Source organism: Podarcis gaigeae (assembly GCF_964106915.1).
Source record: "Podarcis gaigeae genome assembly, chromosome: 1".
Classification (NCBI taxonomy): Eukaryota; Metazoa; Chordata; class Lepidosauria; order Squamata; family Lacertidae; genus Podarcis; species Podarcis gaigeae.
The window spans coordinates 85,540,700-85,560,247 of NC_139678.1; the positions used below are offsets into that span (position 1 = coordinate 85,540,700).

Genomic DNA, 19,548 nt, shown 5'->3' on the forward strand with positions numbered 1-19,548 from the left:
CTCCCCGATCCCACCTCCTCGTCCTTTCCCGGCCTCCCATTGGCAGCGGAAAACGCCCGCCGGTCGGGACAAGGGAGGAGGCGAGTGGGGCCGAGAGAGAGAGAGAGAGAGAGAGAGAGAGAGAGACAGACAGAGCCTGGGAAGTCGCGGCGGCGGAGGAGGCTGAGCCCCGGGTCCGGTCACTAGGGGCGACTGTCCTGGAGGTGAGCCGCGCAGCCGCCGCCGGGAAAGGGATGGCGGGGGGGGGGGGACGGGGACGTGGGCCTCGCCTTGGAATCCCCGCCGCGCCGCCTCCCTCCCGCTTCCCAAGTAAACAACCTCCGAGGAAGGCCCCTCCCGGCCCGGCTCAGCCAAAACAAAACAGCCTCGGAGGAGCTGCCTGGGGCCGCCCAAGGAAAAGACCTCCCCCCCGTCCCTCTCTCCGCTGTGCCTGGCAGCGCTGCCTTTCCAACTCGGGAGGAGGGATCCGGCGAGTGGGCTGGCTCCCCTCCGGCTCAGCCCATCCCAGGGGGTGAGAGGGTTAAGGTGCAACCCAAAGGGGGCCCTTCCTCACCTGGCGGAGCAGGCCGCCTCTCCCTGGATTCCCTCTCCTTTGATTCGCGGGCGCCGGGGGAGCAGAACCAGCTCCTTCTTCGCCAATCAACCTCACAAAAGGGGCCTGAAGCTGTTCCTGTTTCGGGTTGGAGAGTGTTGAGTGGAACCAGTGCTGGATTTACCTATAAATTTTGGGGCCCCCCAAAATTTTAAAAGGAAAAAACACCGAAATATAAGATGAAAACAAATAAAACCCACATACAGCAACAGTGTTTTGTGTTGTGTAGGGACCTGTTAGGTCCATAAATTACCATATAGCATATATTCAACACAAAAAACAGGAACAATTTGTTGCTGACAGCTGGACATATAAAGGGCCCCATTACCTTCAGTAGCTTAGGGCCTCAGCAAACCTAAATCCAACCCTGAGCGGAACCAGCAGCCTCCAAGAGTCATCCTGCCAGCCGAACGGCCACATGCCCCTTGAAAGTCTCCATCTCCAGTGTACATCCTGCCTTTTTTCTTTTCAGGCGGGGGGAAAAAGCACATTGGGGATCCAAGGCTAGAGATGCCAGTCAGATGCCCAGAGCACAGCACAAGCAGGGGGTTCCTACAGCACTAGGGGTAGATGGAGCAGGTGAGTCTCTCGGTGTGTGTGTGTGTGTGTGTGTGTGTGCGTGCCATGTGCATAGGTGTTGCTTCAAGAGGGATTTATTTTGCCATTTGTTTTTGTCTGTCTGAATTGTAGTAGCTTACACCAAGTAAGATGGGTGTGCCCTTCCTGTAGCTGTAGGCACTGCATCTACATGAGTCAAAGTACAGGGTAAATAAGGAGAAATATTTAAAATAGGTGTGGTTGTTTTTATTTTCAAAAGTGGCAATAATATTTGTACATGCTCTGAATGAAGAAAAATCATTTGACATGCTGTTACAGTATCCCAAGGATCCTTTAATCCAAGTGTGGGTTGAAACTTTGTAGTAGTCCATGGGTGAATCACTGATTTCTGGTTGGCCTGCTGGTTGGTAGAATTCTTGCCAAGAATGTGGGAGTAGGCTAACTCTGGTCTTATCCAACAATACATGTCTTATCTACTAAGGCAAGAATGGATACGTTGGATCGCTAGTTGAAAAAAAATAGAGAAGTCACACGTGACTGTAGTCCGCCCATGTTCTAGTCATGACAGACAGTTAAAATTTCTAAATATCCTAAATGATTGTGCTGTAGAACATTTGGTCATGGAACTTATCTGAGATGCGACCCTGAACTTACTTGTAAGTGGTGCCAGTACTTTGTGCAATATTTAAGTGTTGTTCAGCTAGTTGGAAACAGGAACCAAAGAGTTATCAAATTCAACATATATGTAAGCAGAGTAGAGAATGGCTAAGGATGTCCACAGTCACATATGACTTCAAAAAATCAAATCTCGAAAATGAAATGATTGGTTGAAAGTCAAGTTGAAAGGGAAAGACTAGAGGGTCAAATCTCTCCAAAACATATTGGTGTTATTCAGAATCACAAGAATAGAAGCATAGCTTGAATATATACTGCAAGTCAGGGAAGATGCTAGTGTAATAGAAGCAAGGAAGCTGTTAGAGGCAATAAGGCTTCTTCCTTCCTTTCACAAAATGGGAGGTCTTGCTCAATTAAGGAGAACAAAATGGAACACATGCTTGCAAAACAAATTCAAAAAAGAAAGTAAGTTTTGAGGCGCATATAGCTAAAAATATTAAGATCAACAATAAAAAATATTATTAAAAGTGTGTGTGACAGATGTGAAAAGGGAAAATTACGTGCCAATGATTCTGTCTGTCACATCCCATAATAGGATACTGTAGAGCTGGAAAGTGTGGAAAAGCTAAATCAAAAACATTGAGTAACTTTTTTAGTTTTAAAAAAGGTGAGTAAAGGGGGAGCATGTCAGAGGGAGATAAAATTATACATGTGAAGCAAGTGGATAGAGAGAACTTTTCTCTTGCTCTGTCATAGTGCTGGAGTCTGAGGCCATTCAGTGAGGTGGGAGATTCAGGACTGATAAAGGGAAGTACTTCACACACCTGCAAAATTGAAATTTGTTACCATAGGATGTAGTGAAAGCCATAAACTTAGAGAGCTTTAAAAAAGGATTTGACAAATTCATGGGGATAAGGCTACTATTCACAATGTCTATATACTACCACCTGGATCAGAGGCAGCAGGCCTACAACTGGTAAGTTGTAGGGGGAACAGCAGCAGAAGAACAACCCTGAGTAATTGCCCCCTTTGCCTACTTTTTCTGACCCTCTCTAGCAAGTTGCTGTGTGGCAGGAACCTTAATGATTAAATAACTGAAAATGCTGAGTTGCAATGAGGATGAGACTAAAAGACAGTGAAAATGAAAAGGTCACTGAATGCAAACCTCAAAAACTTAGTTCCTTTTCTTGATCCCTTGAGACAGAAGGAGAGTCAACCTGAGAGAGAATCTCTCTTGATTACACTCCCTCATGTACACACACACCTCCCAGAAGGGTAGATTCTCCCACTGATAATTGCCTTTCACTCCACCCAGATGTCACTAAAATCCTCCTCATTATATCACTGGACCCCTTCCTTGTACCTAGCAGACTAGAGATCTCCAGACCTTACTTTATGGTAGTTTGAGCATCAGTCTGTGTCTTTCAGTCACCCCTCCAACAACTGTCCATGCAACTCCATGTCACTCTCAAGGTACACCTTTAACACAGTGCTGGGTGCCAGATCAAGAAGCCTGATAAGGGTTCTGTCACCCAGTAGCATGAAGTGTGGTTCCCCAAAGAGCTGAAGTCACTAGGGCATAGAATTCCTGGCCCTAGTTATGGTCTTGGTCCTGGTCTTTACCTCAGCTGAGCCTCACCTTTGGCAAATTCTATCTTCCCGGGGTCTCATAGCTCCACCACTTAATTTTACACCTTGTAGCATAGGAACTCTTGCTTTTCTCTAGACTAGAAGTTTGAATGTGTTAGAATATTGGCTATAAAATGCACCTTTGAGTTTGCATATATGTTGTGCTTTACTATGAATCTGTTTTGAAAATATGCATGTGAATGCATGCATACACAGGTTCTCAGATACACAAGAGCATGTGATTGTGACACCGTGGGTACAGAATACTAGACTGGCTAAAGTTTTTTTATTTCACTTTTTTTATTATATTGCATTTTTTACTTCTGGTATAGAAAGAATGCTAGAACAGTAGGCTAAAATGAAAGTGAAGCTGAAGTTCTTCTAAACCCCAACTAGATAGGTTTCCTTTAGTTGAAACGTTGTACTTTCCTTTGTGTGTGGGAAGATGGATATACTTGCAACGGTATGTATCAAGACCCTGCTCTGCCTGTTCATGAAATTAAATGTATAATAATAATAATAAGAGCAACAACTTTGTTGCAGACAACAGTTTGTAAATATGATGTAAAGCAAAGTCTCAAAACCCAGAATAGGTTTGGGCAGGATGTTTCATGATCAGGCAGTGTTTCCTGCAATGCTCTCACCACCAATAATTATTTCCTACTTCTTAATTTGTGCTGCTTTTGTCTCCTGCTGCTTTCCTCTCTCCACTCTTTTCCTTCCTTGCCCTCTGTTATTTGGTCCCCACCAAAAGCTTCCAGTTCCTTTTAAAGGGTAAAACTAAAATGAAATGAGGCTCCCAACCCAACTGATGCCTTCTAGTTATGTCTTTAATGCTACTTTTTTTTACACTGTCTTTCCCCCCCTCAGAGCCTGTGTGACGTTGGATGAGGCCCAGCTCAGTGACAACATGGCTCACTTTGATACAGAGTATCAGCGGCTGGAGGCCTCCTACAATGATTCTCCCCCGGGAGAAGAGGACCTGATGGTTCATGTTGCCGAGGGCAGCAAATGTGAGTGCAGCTGTGAGTGGCCAGCCTTGGGGCCAAGCACCCCACAAATCAGTGCTGATGGTGCCTGGGACTGGTGAAAGTCTAATCTGAACAGGAAGCGGAATTGTGGGATTCTGGCTCTGTTTCTGGGGAAACTGCATTTGCTGTGCAGCATGTTTTCAAGCATGCCTGTTCCTGGGAAGCAGCAGCAGCAGTAGGAGAAGGCAGTTGCATTATTGTATTGCTTGTGGATTTCCCAGAGGCATGTGACTGGCCACTGTGGGACTAGACGGGCCTTTGGTCTTATGTTCTTACTAAGTTCCCATGAAATTGAGCAAGGCTTTCTTTCTAGAAAGTGTGTTTAGGGTTCAGCTTTGAACTTTTGTTCTTAAACAATTGGGCTTGGATGGGGCCATGGGATGCTGTGTCGCAGCTCCCTCTCCCTCTGGCTTCTTTTTGCTGGGTTGAATATTAGGATTCTTTTTTCACTTTGTCTGTCTTGCAGCTCCCTGGCACCACATTGAGAATCTGGACCTCTTTTTCTCTCGTATATCCTTACCTGAAGGGCCGGGATAGTTGTATCCCAGCTGTTGGGATTGGGGGTGGGGGCTCAGTTGCAGCAGAGCTGGGAACCCTTTACAAGGTTCCTTGTGGCCCATTAAACACTCCAAGAGGCAAAGGACCTTTCCGTATCAGTTCAGGAACAAAGGATAGCATAATAAAGAACCAGCCTCTGGAACCCATACAGGTTTACAGGCCAGACAGCAACAAAAACAATACAAGGAGATTTGTAATCACCCCTTCAAATGAAATTCTTTACGGCAGAAAGTTTCTGACTCTTTCCTCCTGATGGTGGCTAATCGTGACTTAATAGCATGGCAGGTTGAACTGGAAAAGGAGATGCTTCCTGCTCATGGGAGACTAGTCTCTGGTGAAACTAAGGGTGGGTACTGCAACCAATATTCTGAGCAATTCTCTTTGACTGTACCCCTCACGTCTATAACCTGCACCAGAAGAATGGCTTCACCTGTATGCTCATCAGTGAGATCTTTGAATTAATGTGAGTATGAACTCCATGTCTCTTCCAGTAAAACAGGATTGGAAGTGGACATTCATTGCATTTCCATGGGCACCTTGTCAGAGGTGAAAAAAAGAGTTTTGGGTTTCCTGCTGGAACTAGTGATCCTTCCCTGGCCCCAATTCCCTGTCATTCAGGTTGATAGGAAAACAAATCCTACTCCTGATTCTCTTTATGCAAGATGTCTCTGGTATGAAGGATTTAGACAGCTGGCGCCTTTTGCTGGCCCAGATAATTTGAAGATGGGAGCGGGGAAGGGAAGGCTGAGTGCCTCCTAGTGCGACACATCTTCTCTTCTCACAGGCAGTTCATCTTTGTTGTGGCCTTCACCACATTCCTTGTCAGCTGTGTTGACTACGATATCCTGTTTGCTAACAAGCTGGTGAATCACAGCCAGCATTCCAGTGACCCTGTCAAGGTGACCCTGCCAGATGCCTTCTTGCCTCCCAATGAGTGCAGTGCCAGGTAAAGTTAGCAAGGACTATCCTTTCCTAAATTTGACCACATCCTAGCCCATCTTGGTCGGGTCTAAAATCCAAGAGGCCTCCTGGATGCCTACTTTGCATTTTAAGTCACACTCAATCGTAGCTGTAGGCTCGGAAATGTAGTTCTTGCAAGGTGAGCGTTGCTGTCAAAACTGCTTTCAGATGTTTACTTCTATATCTGCCAAATCTGGGGTCTCCAGTGTTAACCTAATGCCATTGATAAATTCGGGCCCCTGACGAGCCAGCTGGACTTTTAATATACTAGACAATCTTTGGCCCCTTGTGGATTAACTGTGAGAGAAAGCTTTGAGTTCACATTTGTAGCTGTACCCATCTTCACTCAGATTTTCCAGCCCAGTTGCCCATTAGTACAGTTTAATGCATCTCAGCACTGCATAGCCTTGCACCCACCTGAAGTGCCTGAATTCTAGCAGTCTGAGAAGGAGGGGTTGGCACATGCTTTGGAAAGAACTGAAACGACCAGAAGGGAGGTGACTGCTTCTTCCTTTCGGTGAATCCATCTTTCTCATAGGATCCAGGCCAATGGCTTTCTCATCTCTATCCTGGTGATTGCGGGGGTCTTCTGGATCCATCGGCTGATTAAATTCATCTACAACATTTGCTGCTATTGGGAAATCCACTCTTTTTACATTAATGCTCTCAAGATTCCCATGGTAAGCTGCTGTGCTCTGGGAACTGTTAGACATGCATGCACAAATCTACACACTGTGCTATTGATAGGGAATGTTGACACCTTAGCAATATAGTTCTGATTACCTGATTACAAGCAAATCAGTACTGCCATATCCTGCCCCCACTTTTTGTTTGCAACCTTCCCAGGAGTGTTTGACTGACTGTTACTGGAGACAGAATGCTGGACCAACATGACTTTTGGTTTGACCCAGAATAACATTTGGGTTGATCCTGCAATTCAGTTCTTAGTGTCTCATGTTCTTTTCGAAGCAGTGAGAGGCCTGCAGATAATACCTATTGCTTCTTCTCCTTTAAGGGAAAAATCTTCCACTCCTGAATCTTCCTCTGTCCCTTATTGACCTTCTTCCAGAGTTGTACACTGCTGCTGATCTTTCTGGTCTGCTGCTAATCCCATGGTTGCTCAATCTGACTTGCTTGGTTGAGTGGCAGGGCTAGTATGTTCTGCAGCTGTCATTGTCTGGTTTGCCAGTGTTTGTTATTTGGTCCTTGCCCAAGAGTGTTAGAAGTTGAGTCTCTGCTTAACCAATTCCCTTCCCCTTTTTCAGGAGTGGGGAAAGTTTTTGTTTGTTAAATTTGTTAGTCACTTTATCTTTCCCAAGAGAACTCAAAGCAACAAACAACCAAATGGACAAAAAAAAACCCTATCCCTAGATACATCAAAACCATTGTGGGGTGGGGGGAGAAATACATTAAAAACCTACCCACTTCTAAAAGGCCACAAATAGTTAAAGGCCAAAGGCCTGGATATGAAGGAAAGTTTTTGCCTGGCACATAAAGATATATAATGATGGCACCAGGTGAACCACTCTGTGGAGAGCATTCCACAAAGGAGGAGCCACCAAAGAAAAGCCTCATCTTCATGTTGCTACCCTCTGGATCTCTTGTGGAGGGGGGACATGAAGAAGCACTTTAGATGATGACTGCAGGGTCCAGGTTAGTTCATATGGGAAGAGATGGTCCTTGAGGTGTTGCGGTCCTGAGATGTTTGAGGCTTTATATGTCAAAATTGGGCCCAGAAACTAATTGGCAACCAGTACCGTCAGGCCAAGATTGGTGTTACATGCTCAAACTGTCCTGCCTTGTTGAGCAACCTGGCCACTGAATCCCGCAACAGCTGAAGTTTCCGAAATGTCTCAGAGACAGTCCCATGTGCATTGCAGTAATCTAACCTAGAGGTTGCCAGAGCATAGACAAGAGAAGTTAGGCTATCCCTGTCCAGTTGGGGTCACAGCTGAGCCACCAGCCAAAGCTGATGGAAAGCACTCCATGCCACTGAGGCCACCTGAGCCTCAAGTAACACCAATGGATCCTGAATTATCCCCAAGTTGTGTACCTGCTCCTTCAGAAGGGAATGTATCCCATCAAGAGGATTAGCCTTGTCACAGCACTAACCTCACCATCCCTCTTTGCCTGCAGTCCAATTTGCCCTACTACACATGGCAGGAGGTGCAGGCACGGATTGTCCAAATCCAGAAGGAACACCAGATCTGCATCCATAAGAAGGAGCTGACAGAACTGGACATCTACCACCGCATCCTGCGTTTCAAGAACTACATGGTGGCCATGGTGAACAAGTCGCTATTGCCTATGCGCTTCCACCTTCCCCTACTGGGCGATACAATCTTCTATACGCGTGGCCTCAAGTACAACTTTGAGCTCATCTTCTTCTGGGGCCCTGGCTCACTCTTTGAGAATGAGTGGAGTCTCAAGGCCGAGTACAAGCGAGGCAGCAACCGCCTGGAGCTGGCTGAAAAGCTGGGCACCCGCATCCTCTGGATTGGCATTGCTAATTTTCTGCTCTGTCCGCTCATCCTCATCTGGCAGATCCTCTACGCCTTCTTCAGCTACACAGAGATTCTGAAGCGAGAGCCAGGAAGCTTGGGGGCTCGTTGCTGGTCCCTCTACGGCCGCTGCTACCTGCGGCACTTCAATGAGCTGGACCACGAGTTGCACTCGCGCCTCAGCAAGGGCTACAAGCCAGCCTCCAAGTACATGAACTGCTTCATTTCACCTCTGTTCACTGTCGTGGCTAAGAATGTGGCCTTCTTTGCTGGCTCCATCCTCGCTGTCCTCATTGCCCTCACAATTTATGATGAAGACGTGCTTGCTGTGGAGCATGTCCTCACCACAGTCACCATCCTGGGTGTGGCTGTCACTGTCTGCAGGTGAGTTGAGATTGGCTGCGAACAGAAGGGTTTTTGTTTCTGTTCTCTGAGTCTTGGCATCAACGGGGTGGTTGCCATTATTCTGAGGAGCACCCAATCAAAGAATTGACAGGTGGAAATTAAAAGCATTCTGCTTACCAAAAATTGCATTAAGCTACAAAAGTTTTTCTGCTGGGTCTCCCACTGAGGAAGTTACTGGGAGATGAATTGCCTGTGCTGCCTTTTCCTTCTGTGGCAATGATAGCTAGGACACTTGAGGAAATTGATTAAGCTTAACAACCCACGTTTTTCAGCTCTGCAAAACTGGTTGCTTCCCTGGTTTAGTGATCTCAGTGATGGTGGTGCCTTGGAGTTGTTTAAACTGTGACATCTGCAATGAGAGGGCCCCTGGGATGATTCGAGGCAAAGCCTGGTTTTTCTAGAATAGTGCAACCTTAGACTTACCTTTCAGTTTTTGCCTGGATCAAGCAAGGACAGAGCTTCTATCTGTCCATGAAGAATGTGACAGGCACTGCTTGAAGGTAATACTCTGGGGTGAGTCACAAACTAGGGTAAGCGGACAGAAAAGGAGAAAAAGGAGTTGGAAACATCAGCTCAGCTTGATATCTGAGAGATGAAACAACGGTGGGGGTGGCATAGCAGGTATAGCTGCTGGTTAAACAGAGTTAGCTGTGCTGTATATTGATGTGCAGTAAAAATCAACCTGATACTTCCTATGTTGTAATTGATAGTTGATCAGCTTCTGACATTTTAGATTGATGTAACCTGCCACTGACTTAATGTTGAATAGGAGTCTAAGAAATCCAGAATCTAGGAATTTGGCTGATCACTGAGTCTGTGAGGAATTGTTGCAACCTTGTTTTAGAGGCAAACAGGCATCACACTCTTTTATCAAAGGCAGACTGAACAGTTCTGTACTGCAAATAAGGATATAAATAAGTACAGAAATGTGTGAAATTATCATCTACCTCCACAGTGAACCAGTTTGTTAAAGCTGAACCTACTATATCCGACCCATAAATAGTTTATCTCACTACACTCCTCTGTGTTCATCTTTCCATGAAGAGGGAACATGGGGCTGGGGACCCTAGAACATAAGGTGCCTGTCTGCTTGCTTTTATGAAGGAATGTAGCTCTCCTTGACACCTGTCCCATCTGTCTTGCAGATCCTTCATCCCAGACCAGCACCTGGTCTTCTGCCCAGAGCAGTTGCTTCGGGTGATTCTGGCGCACATCCACTACATGCCTGACCACTGGCAGGGCAACGCCCACCGCTATGAAACCCGAGATGAATTCTCCCAACTCTTCCAGTACAAGGCGGTGAGGTGGGGCAGGGTAGGGTGGGAGGAAATCATATAAGAGCTGCCCTTTGCATAAACCCTGACTAGATCCAAGCATGTATTGTCCGTAGAGTTCCCCCCAAAATGGGGGAGGTTTTCTGACCCCAGGGCATGTGGGAGGAAAGAATCCCTGGTATTTCCCCCAGTTATTCTCCCCAGTGCCTGTAATCATGTCTTGAGGCTGTGCTGTGGTTTCACAAGTGATACACACCCGTGCAGTTGTTGAACTTAATGCCTTTGTCTCCTTTACTTAAGGTGTTCATCCTGGAAGAGCTGCTCAGCCCCATTGTGACTCCCTTGATCCTCATCTTCTGTCTGAGGCCCAAAGCTCTGGAGATAATTGATTTCTTCCGCAACTTCACTGTAGAGGTGGTGGGCGTGGGAGATACCTGCTCCTTTGCCCAGATGGATGTGCGGTGGCATGGACACCCTGCGGTAGGTCCCAGTGAGGGGCAGCATCATGGACCCGACATGCCTTGCCTCGTCCTGGGTCACAAACACCCTCCAGTGCCCCTGTCCTGCCCCAGTATGCAGCTGTGGTGCTGCTCGCAGGTCAGGTCTGCAGTGCCCTTGTGTCTGCTGGCTGCTCCTAGTCCCATTGAGGCAGCTGCATGGTGTGCACAAAACACCCTGTCCCTCTCTTGTTTTGCAGTGGATGTCAGCCGGGAAGACGGAGGCTTCTGTTTACCAACAAGCCGAGGATGGCAAGACGGAGCTGTCCCTCATGCACTTTGCTATCACCAACCCACACTGGCAACCTCCTCGGGAGAGCACGGCTTTCATCGGCTTGCTTAAGGAACGTGTGCACCGCGACAGCAGCCTGGCTCTGGCCCAGCAGGCTGTCCTGCCTGACAATGCCCTCTTCACCTCCATTCAGTCCTTGCAGTCAGAATCAGAGGTACTGGGAACTAGTGTGTGGTAGAACAGGACATAATCCTGGTTTATTGTAGGGAGAGATTTGGAGTGAACTGTTTCTTTTTTGTGGGATGGGGATAATGTTTCTATGTGGGCTTCTGGGCTCAGTGTGGAGTCATTTGAGTGCCATGGTAGTATGGCTGCCACTGTCTCATTGTGACTTAATTAGACTACCTTTGCAAGCATGCTACTTCTGTCTCCTGTTATCTCTTCAGCAAAAGTTAGTCATACTCCCCTAAACGTTGGCACCTTCAGAGTCTCCACGTTACCCATCCTCTCTCCCTACTCCTTTATTTCCCAGTTCCTTTCCCTAGGATGTCTTATTGCTTTTCTTTCTGTATATTTTTATTGTGAAAGTTTTAAGCTTACGGAAGTCTCAAAGGTTGCAAAATGGAATTGTGACGAATCAATGAGATTCCTATTGATATTAATTGATATTGGAATCAATATTATTCAATATGATGTATAAATAACACTCAAATGTAAATGAAGTCAGACATAAATAAGCAACATCCCTCCCATCCACCCCCAGAAAGTCCTTGGTGTCTTGTGGTTACATTGTTTCAATTTCACTTATCCAACTGCAATCAAAAACCTAAGGTCCTTTTGTGTTTAGGATCTCTTAATGTGATTAACAATCCTCTTCTCACTGAATCGCTTGTCTTTCCTATAAGAAAGGCCCCCAACACCTGTAGCATCTTCTCTTCCAAGTGTCACTATTTAGAAAGCATTTGAACTGCTGGGGGCTGGAGATGGGTGGGCTAATTTCCAAAATTTGGAGAGAATTCAGGATCCCCATTGCAAAGGCAAAGGTGAAGTTATTTATTTTTATTAAAATAAAACCGCCCTTCATCCAAGAATCACAGGGTGATTTGCAAAGTTCAGTTGTGGTGGTGAAGCATTGAATGTAGATAGATGGGGCAGGCTTTGGATCTTCCTGCCTGGGTCACACCTCCCTCCTCTGTTCTCTCCCTGCAGCCACACAGCCTGATTGCCAATGTGATTGCAGGCTCCTCGGTCTTGGGCTACCAGGCAGTCCGTGATGGGCAGGCCTCGCGGCATCTCTCGGCTGTGTCTGAGGTGGCATCTGCTCTGCGTTCTTTCTCTCCTCTTCAGTCAACGCAGGCTGCCCACAGGAGTTCCCACACAGAAGGTTCCCAACATCGGGGTCCTGGCACAATGGCAGGCTCAGGGTAAGAAGCTGCATGTTGTAAGGGGCTAGAGGAAAAAGCCAAGAATTGAGCACCTCACCAGCACTTTACCCAGAATGCTCTGAGGACTATTTCATGAGGCTTTTCCCAGCACAGGTATACATTACTGTGTGTTAGAGCAGGAGGCAGCCTTCTAGATGTGCCTTTGAAGCAGCAGCAAGAGCTTTTTATGCCTTTTATTACCTCCTTCCTATTGGACTCCCAATTCCCATCAGGGCCAACTAGCATGGCCAGTGGCAAAGACTGGTCACAAGCTCCCCACCCTTGGCTTAGGGTTTCCTTGTGTTTGGAGCTGAGGTTATGAGGGATAGCTGAAAGCTATCCAGTTCTGCAAGGCTTCCCAAAAGATTGAGGTGTTCTAAACACACACTTTGCAATCCTTTTAGTTAGCAGGCTACAGCTGTGGTATGATTGATGTCACCCTTTCTAGGCTCAGACTCGGAGGGGGGAAAGCTGCTGCAATCATACTATTGGGCTGTGGAGTGGCAAGAAGGTGCCTTCTGGACTCCAAAGTACTCTTTCTAACACATCTTGACTTGACTCTTCTCTCCCTTCTGGCTTGCAGGGTTGATGCCAGGACAGCTAGTTCTGGCAGTAGTGCCTGGGAGGGCCAGCTTCAGAGCCTGATCCTTTCAGAATATGCCTCTACTGAGATGAGTCTGCATGCACTCTACATGCATGAGGTGAGCTGAGCATCAAGAATCATGCAGGCCTTTGCAATGGGCCCTGAAGGTTCTGTGTAGACCTGCATCTTGAGACATGTGTACCTGAATGAGCACAGCAAAGGAGGATTGAATAAGCCTCTGTACTGTGATATAGTTCCTAACCTAAGAGATAGGCCCTTCATTATACAGAAATCAGGCTGGGAGCAAAGGCCCCCTTCACTGGGCCATGATTTATGACAATTTGTGCACAACTGAAGATGAATAGAGAGTCTATAGGCTTGCAGGACGCAAGTGATGACATTCATTGACCTGTGTAGAAGCATGTGAAATTAAGGCTGTAAATGTGATATTTATGTGGAGGCCTGTGATACTTGGATTGTATCAAGTCCCAAACTGGGCTTGCTTGGGACACATGTCAATATCACCATAGTGTTCTAGTTGGCTGCCCATTAATACCCCCTGCCATTCTCAGTTACACAAGCAGCATGCCCAGTTGGAGCCTGAGCGGCACTTGTGGCACCGGCGAGAGAGTGATGAGAGTGGTGAAAGCGCCCAGGAGGAGCCCGATGCTCATCAGGGCACCCCAAGCAGTGCCATTCCCCGCTCAGCCAGCTATCCTTTCGCCTCGCCTCGCCAGGCTGGTGATGAGACAGCTGCTCTGCAAGCCGGCTTCCAGCGTCGATATGGAGGTGTCTCAGGTATGTTTCAGGAACGCCAAACTCACAGTGCTTCCATATTCCTTAGCCAGAAAAGGCTTTATTTCCTGCCAAACCCTGCACATACACATGCTGGCATTTCTTGTTAACTGCAGGGCAACGAGAGAAAAAGATTAGATATCAGTCTGACATGCTGCTTGGCAGTTTTGGTGAACCCTTTTGATGACATGGCCAGTGCATCATATGTAAGAGGCAAGCCTTTGCCTGTGCTGCCTACACTCTCAAGCCTTCACTCCTTGCTGATCTGCAGCTTTGGAGCACTGGCTAGCAGTGCTACAAGAGTGGCATCATGAGTTTGGGAAGTTCAAAAATCCATTTTGCTTTCATTGCTGCCGTTTCAGAAGGCACCATTTTCTCTGTGATTTGGGCTCTCATTTTCTTTAGTTTTGATTTCCAGAAGGCTCAATTTTCTTTGGTTATGAATTTCCAGAAGGGTAACCATGTCAGTCAATGAAAGCATGTGGCACCTTAAAGACTAATTTTTGACATATTCACACCTCATCAGATGGAGTAGACTATGGTTCATAATAAATTTATTAGTCTTTAATGTGCCACAAGACTCTTCGTTGTTCTGGTCACAAAGCTATCAATATACTTATTTCTTTCAACAAGGGGCATGGCCAAAGCTGGCAGGGTAGGGTGTTGCTTAATGGACTTGTTTAGAGGAGCAGGTGGGAGCAAAAAGGCCAAGAGTACTTGCAAGATATTATATTTCCACTTACGCCACTGCTTCCCAGCTACTGTATCTGTGTTGGGTGGCTGGTAATGGGGAACAGAGCAGACTGGAAGCCCCAAACAGATTTTGCAGGAAAATTTAACTTTGGCTGCCCCATCCGGCACTTATCTTTTCCTCTTTGTTTTCCCACAGACCCTGGCATGGTGCACAGAGCCCCATCACACTTCGCTCGGCTGCCACTTGGGGGGTGGGCTGAAGATGGCCAGACTGCTCGGCACCCAGAGCCTGTGCCAGAGGAGAGCTTGGAAGATGAGTTGCCACCTCAAATACACAAGGTACAGCCTGATTGATACTTGGGCATTGGCAATGGCTGTGTCACGAAACCAGAGGAATCTGCAGTCTCTTAATGCAGCTATATGTATTACTGCACTATCATCACCAGGAGCTACCTGGCCAAAGACTAGTTAGTACAAAAATAATTTGATTTTGTGTTTGGGAAGGCTTTACTGATACGAACTAGTTGGGCTTTCAGGAACTCATACATAAAGCAGACCAAATAAACCAGGCAAGGCTATCCTGTAAACTTCCCCGTGTTCCTTGGTTGAAGGGAGAAATTTAAATTTATAAATTATAGAAAGAAAGCCATGTCTGGGTAGACTCCCCCCCCCTAAAAGTGTCATCTCAGGGTAAGAGGGAAGAGAGTAATATGAGAAGTTGAGAGAGTAAGCCAAGCTTCCTCAACCTTGGCCCTTCAGATATTTTTGGCCTACAACTCCCATGATCCCTAGCTAGCAGGACCAGTGGTCAGGGATAATGGGAATTGTAGTCTCAAAACATCTGGAGGGCTGAGGTTGAGGAAGCCTGGAGGGACAGAGAGCAATGGCAGGAATTCTGTGAAAGATCTCTAGCTTCAGTGTGCTAGCCACACACAAAAGAAGGCTGGGGGCATTTTCTGCCTTGGAAAGGGGAATTTCAGTATATGCAGCATTTCTTCCCCTCCATCAGCTGTAGCTGTCAAAATGTTCTCTTCCATATGGGTTTTAGAGGTGGAAGATCCTTATTCTCCTTTGCATGTAGTCAGCTGATATTGCTAAATGGCCTACAACGAGCTTAAAAATAAATACTGAAAGTTTCAGGAGGTGGGATCTTTCTTTGGCACAAAATCTGGAGTCTTCAGAGCTTTGCTTTGACCCAGTCTTTCTCCTCACTGTCCCCCTTCCCAAATAACTTCCTTTGCCTTCCCAATCCCTTCAGGTATAGCTGTGAAGGCTGAAGATCCCGTGTGGGCTCCACATTGTGGGCCTGCCTCAGCTGGTGGGACATTGGGCTACCCAGCCCTACAAAGTATGGGTTGGCTCAAGTCTCCATGTCCTGGACGTCAGTGCCAGAGTGAGGAAGGTGTGAAGACAGCAGTGCCTTCATCGTGGGTGGAACTCTATCCAGACATGCCTCATGCCGGTGGCACGCTAGCTGGGCATGGGCTGGATGTGTGTGTGATTACATATATTTGTCCGTGTCTGCATCCGTGTCGTCCCATGTTGGAGAACCATCCGAGACTTGCACAGTACGCCACGGAGCGCACTACAGTGCAGGAGACTGGCATCCATACTTGCCCTGCCTGAAATATCCTGTAGCAGGAGGAGAACCTGCTGTGTGGACCCCCGTTCAGAGGCAGGAAGAGCTGTAACACTGTCCAGACTACAGCGTGTAATTAAAGATGCAATCAGGCGATAGATTTGGACTCAGGAAAAGAAGGGCTGCAAGAGATTATTTTTGTAATGGGAATGGGGCACAGGCTTCCTCCAGTGGCAGAGCCTAACTTGGATAGAAGCTTTTCACACACAAGAAGGGTGCGTATCTTCCTCCCTGCTTTACCACTCACTCACAAAGTTTGAAGCCAAGCCAAAAGAGGCACTCTTGCAGTGCCATCACCACTCATGCTGCAGGATTTTGTCTTCCTGTGGGCACAAATGATTCTACTGTTTGGGGCCACGTTTATTTCGCATCCCTCTTGCAGTATCAAAGCACAGGCTTCGCAGGGTATTGCTTCACAGCCCGTACCAGGTTTTGCTTGAGGCAATATCTGAAATGACCAAAGTCTCCTTCAAACTTACCAAATGGCACCCAGCTCCAGACCGATGGCTCCATTCTGAGGATGCCCTTTGCTCTCACCTTGTTCATCCTGCTAGAATCAAGTATGAGGCTCTGCCCCAGGTGCTACACTTGTGGGTATGAGGGATGGGTGGAGGAAGGCGATACTTGTCTGCCCCCGCCCCCATTGTTCTATTTAAATATTTCCCAAATTCCCCATACACTTCCTGTGGGCACAAATGTTTGGGTTCTTCTCCAAGCTAGTGCTGCCCTCCTTGTGATGTCTCTTTTCTATGGATGCCTTAATGGCAAACATCCAGATCTTGTGGAAGTGCCAGCAAGAGAAGAGTTCCTATATGCCAAATATATTACCTGTCACAATCTTAAGAACTGGGGTGGGCTTCAGGTTCTTGTTGAAAGGGCTGAACCTCTCGCCTGACAAGACAAGGCGTTCTCTTGAACAGTCTACAGAAGTTCTGCTGGTTCTACTGGTTCCCCCACTTTATTACTAAAGAACACCATGCCATCGGCTCCACTGTCGTCCTCTAATTCTTATGGGCTATGTGGTCTTAGCACAACAGCAAAATACTTTTATGGTTTGCATAGCAAACATCACAAAGAATACTTTCCGGACTGCCCAGTGAAAACATTGCATCCCAAGAGGGTGTGGTACAAACCAGCCAATCATTGCTTAGGGTAATGTTAGCGCTCTTATCAGAGCTACAGGTCCCAATATGTCTTGGTTAACCCTGTGGTTTTGACTCCTTTGTCTTCTCTGTGGGGCCATTTTTTATTTTATTTTTTACACTGGCTGCTGCAACCTCCAGTAGCTGTTTGTCAAAGCTCCTGTTGTACATAGGAAAAGCATCTTGCCATTACTGTCACAGATAAAATATGCATTCTTCCTCTCTGTGGGCACAGGCCGGGTTGCATGGAGATCCCTATATGGCCTTGGAACTGACATTGTAGGTCTTGGGAGCCATGACTCTTGGGATTTCTTTTCTTCTTTGCCCTCTTTCAGAATTGAAGAGATTATTTGCACTCAGCAATGAATTGATTACAGCTGGTAGTTCACCTGCTCTAGAAAGAATATTATGCCCAAAAAGTATACTGTACTTCCCCACGCCCTAACCTAGTTTAACAAAAGGGTGGTCATTGGTGTTGTGGGGTACATGCTAAAAGGGAAGTTGGTGGGCAGCAGCTTCAAGCTGTCAGTAGTTTAGATGTATGGCTGGTGCTGGGATTTCCCCCCGTTCTTCAGATTACTGGTGCATTTTAAGGAATTCAAAACAACTGATGATAAAATATTAATTTGCTGTCTTTCCTGCAAAATACACATCCCCTGGAGTGTAGAAAGAATAGCTTCATAGATTGCAACTTTGCTCAGTGCTGGTTATGTACTGTTGGGATGGGGAACCTGTAGTTTGTGAAACTTTACTATATTACAACTCGTATCATCCCTGACCATGGAGCATGGTGGCTGGAGCTGATGGGATTTGGAGTCCAACAGCATCTGGAAAACTACAGGGCCACAGTCCCTGCACTACAGCGATCAGCTGCAGAGCAGCCCCATTGGCAGAGATGAGCCTGCTGCATCCTAGTGGAAATGTTACTGTACCCCTGGTCTAGCAGTGAATAAAGGGAGCGTTCTCAGCTAAAACATGGGGTGGGTGGGAATTCTAGCTGTCATGTATTATGCTTGTCTTGATTTTGCCCCCATCTTTTTGTGCATGGTACAGCCACCTGTGGCCTCCTGTTTCGTTTGTGACACTAGAGGCTGGCCTGTGAGTTATGTGGAGCACTGCAAGTGGTTTGTAAAACAGAGCTTATGTCTGACATCCTGTACAGTACTGTATCTACTGAATAAAGAGGGGTGTTCCATTCTTTGATGGCTGTGGCCGTGCCTGTGGAATTGTCTTTCATTGTGTCTGGTAGGATCTTGTAGATCTGCTACCTACAAGATGAATCCAGGTTGATCACACAATAGTTGGCCATCATCACAATGCTTGTGCACTACTGGGGTAGTTACTATCTACTGGATTTTTGTACATATCAATACATGCACTGCTACAGTGCTATTTTTCAAAAGAGATATTGCAGCTCATCATGAACACTCGTGTTCTCTTAGAATGGCAATGGCGCCCACCTGAGAGGTGCCAGAACTGCGTTCCAACAAGTTCCCTCAGAAAAAAAAGCCCTAGACCGCTATAATATCCAAAAAGGCACATCTTTTCTGGCCCCACTGAATGCTGAGAAATGAGTGTGTCACATCTAGGAACAAAAATATATTTAGCATTTACCATGTGCTTAGGAGCTGTTGTTATTTTTTTTTATAGGGAACATAGCACCAGTTTGGGTACATTTAAAGGCGTGTGCTAAATACATTCTGGTACTTTTGGGTTTATAATTCTATAGCCAAATACTGCTAAGAACTCATATGTAACAATACTGATTTTGTGTGTGAATGCAATTTTAAAATCTATTTCATTTTTTTAAAAAAAGTCAGGATGTGAGGACAGGGAGGATCAGAGGGCATCTATGCTAAATATTTAAGAATTGTGGCCATGACCTGTGGCGATTCTCTTGACCTAGACAACCTCCCTTATCCCCATCTCCATCCTTAATCTGAAGGATTAGACTGTCTTTTCTGAGGCAAGCCACAAGAAGGCCTGCCAATATAAGGAAAGAGCTGTGCGTGGGAGTACAGTACATATACTTTGTGTCATTATTAAGATTTAAAGTTCTGACTTCTGGCTCTGGGATGCCCCTTCTTGTTGATAATCTTAATGAAACTGTCTTTATTTATAGTTTTCACATTTGTTGTAAATTGCTGAGAGTTTTCACTCCCAGCAGTATATAAACTTTGTTAAATAAAAAGCCCATAATATCTGCATACAATGAAACTGTAAGACAAGCTGATTTTAATAAATAACTAGCAAATTAAAACAAAACAAACTAGTCATTTTTACTGCTTAAAAATAGTCCTAGGAAATCATTGTATCAGGGTTGCATCAGGATCTAAAAAGAGGTATAACCCAATACTATGAATATCTATTCTAATTTTAATAATAATAATAATAATAATAATAATAATAATAATAATAAT

General features: G+C 46.1%; 1 protein-coding gene across 3 annotated transcripts; it reads left to right on the top strand.

The window, feature by feature from the left end:
- The first annotated feature begins 76 nt into the window (after positions 1–76).
- ATG9A (autophagy related 9A) lies at positions 77–18,331 on the top strand. 3 transcript variants are annotated; one of them, XM_083752029.1, is made up of 16 exons: positions 77–203; positions 1,065–1,171; positions 4,265–4,407; positions 4,892–4,935; positions 5,382–5,446; positions 5,768–5,929; positions 6,482–6,623; positions 8,080–8,828; positions 9,995–10,148; positions 10,424–10,603; positions 10,821–11,066; positions 12,062–12,276; positions 12,860–12,977; positions 13,432–13,657; positions 14,544–14,686; positions 15,606–18,331. In XM_083752029.1, the coding sequence occupies exons 3-16, from the start codon at positions 4,305–4,307 to the stop codon at positions 15,609–15,611; spliced, it is 2,553 nt and encodes an 850-aa protein (XP_083608155.1). In that variant the 5' UTR covers positions 77–203; positions 1,065–1,171; positions 4,265–4,304; the 3' UTR covers positions 15,612–18,331. The 3 variants fall into 3 exon arrangements, with proteins under 3 accessions (XP_083608155.1, XP_083608153.1, XP_083608154.1); XM_083752027.1 differs by lacking the exon at positions 15,606–18,331 and having other exon boundaries at positions 14,544–14,716; XM_083752028.1 differs by lacking the exons at positions 77–203; positions 15,606–18,331 and adding an exon at positions 413–511 and having other exon boundaries at positions 14,544–14,716.
- Positions 18,332–19,548: the final 1,217 nt, after the last annotated feature.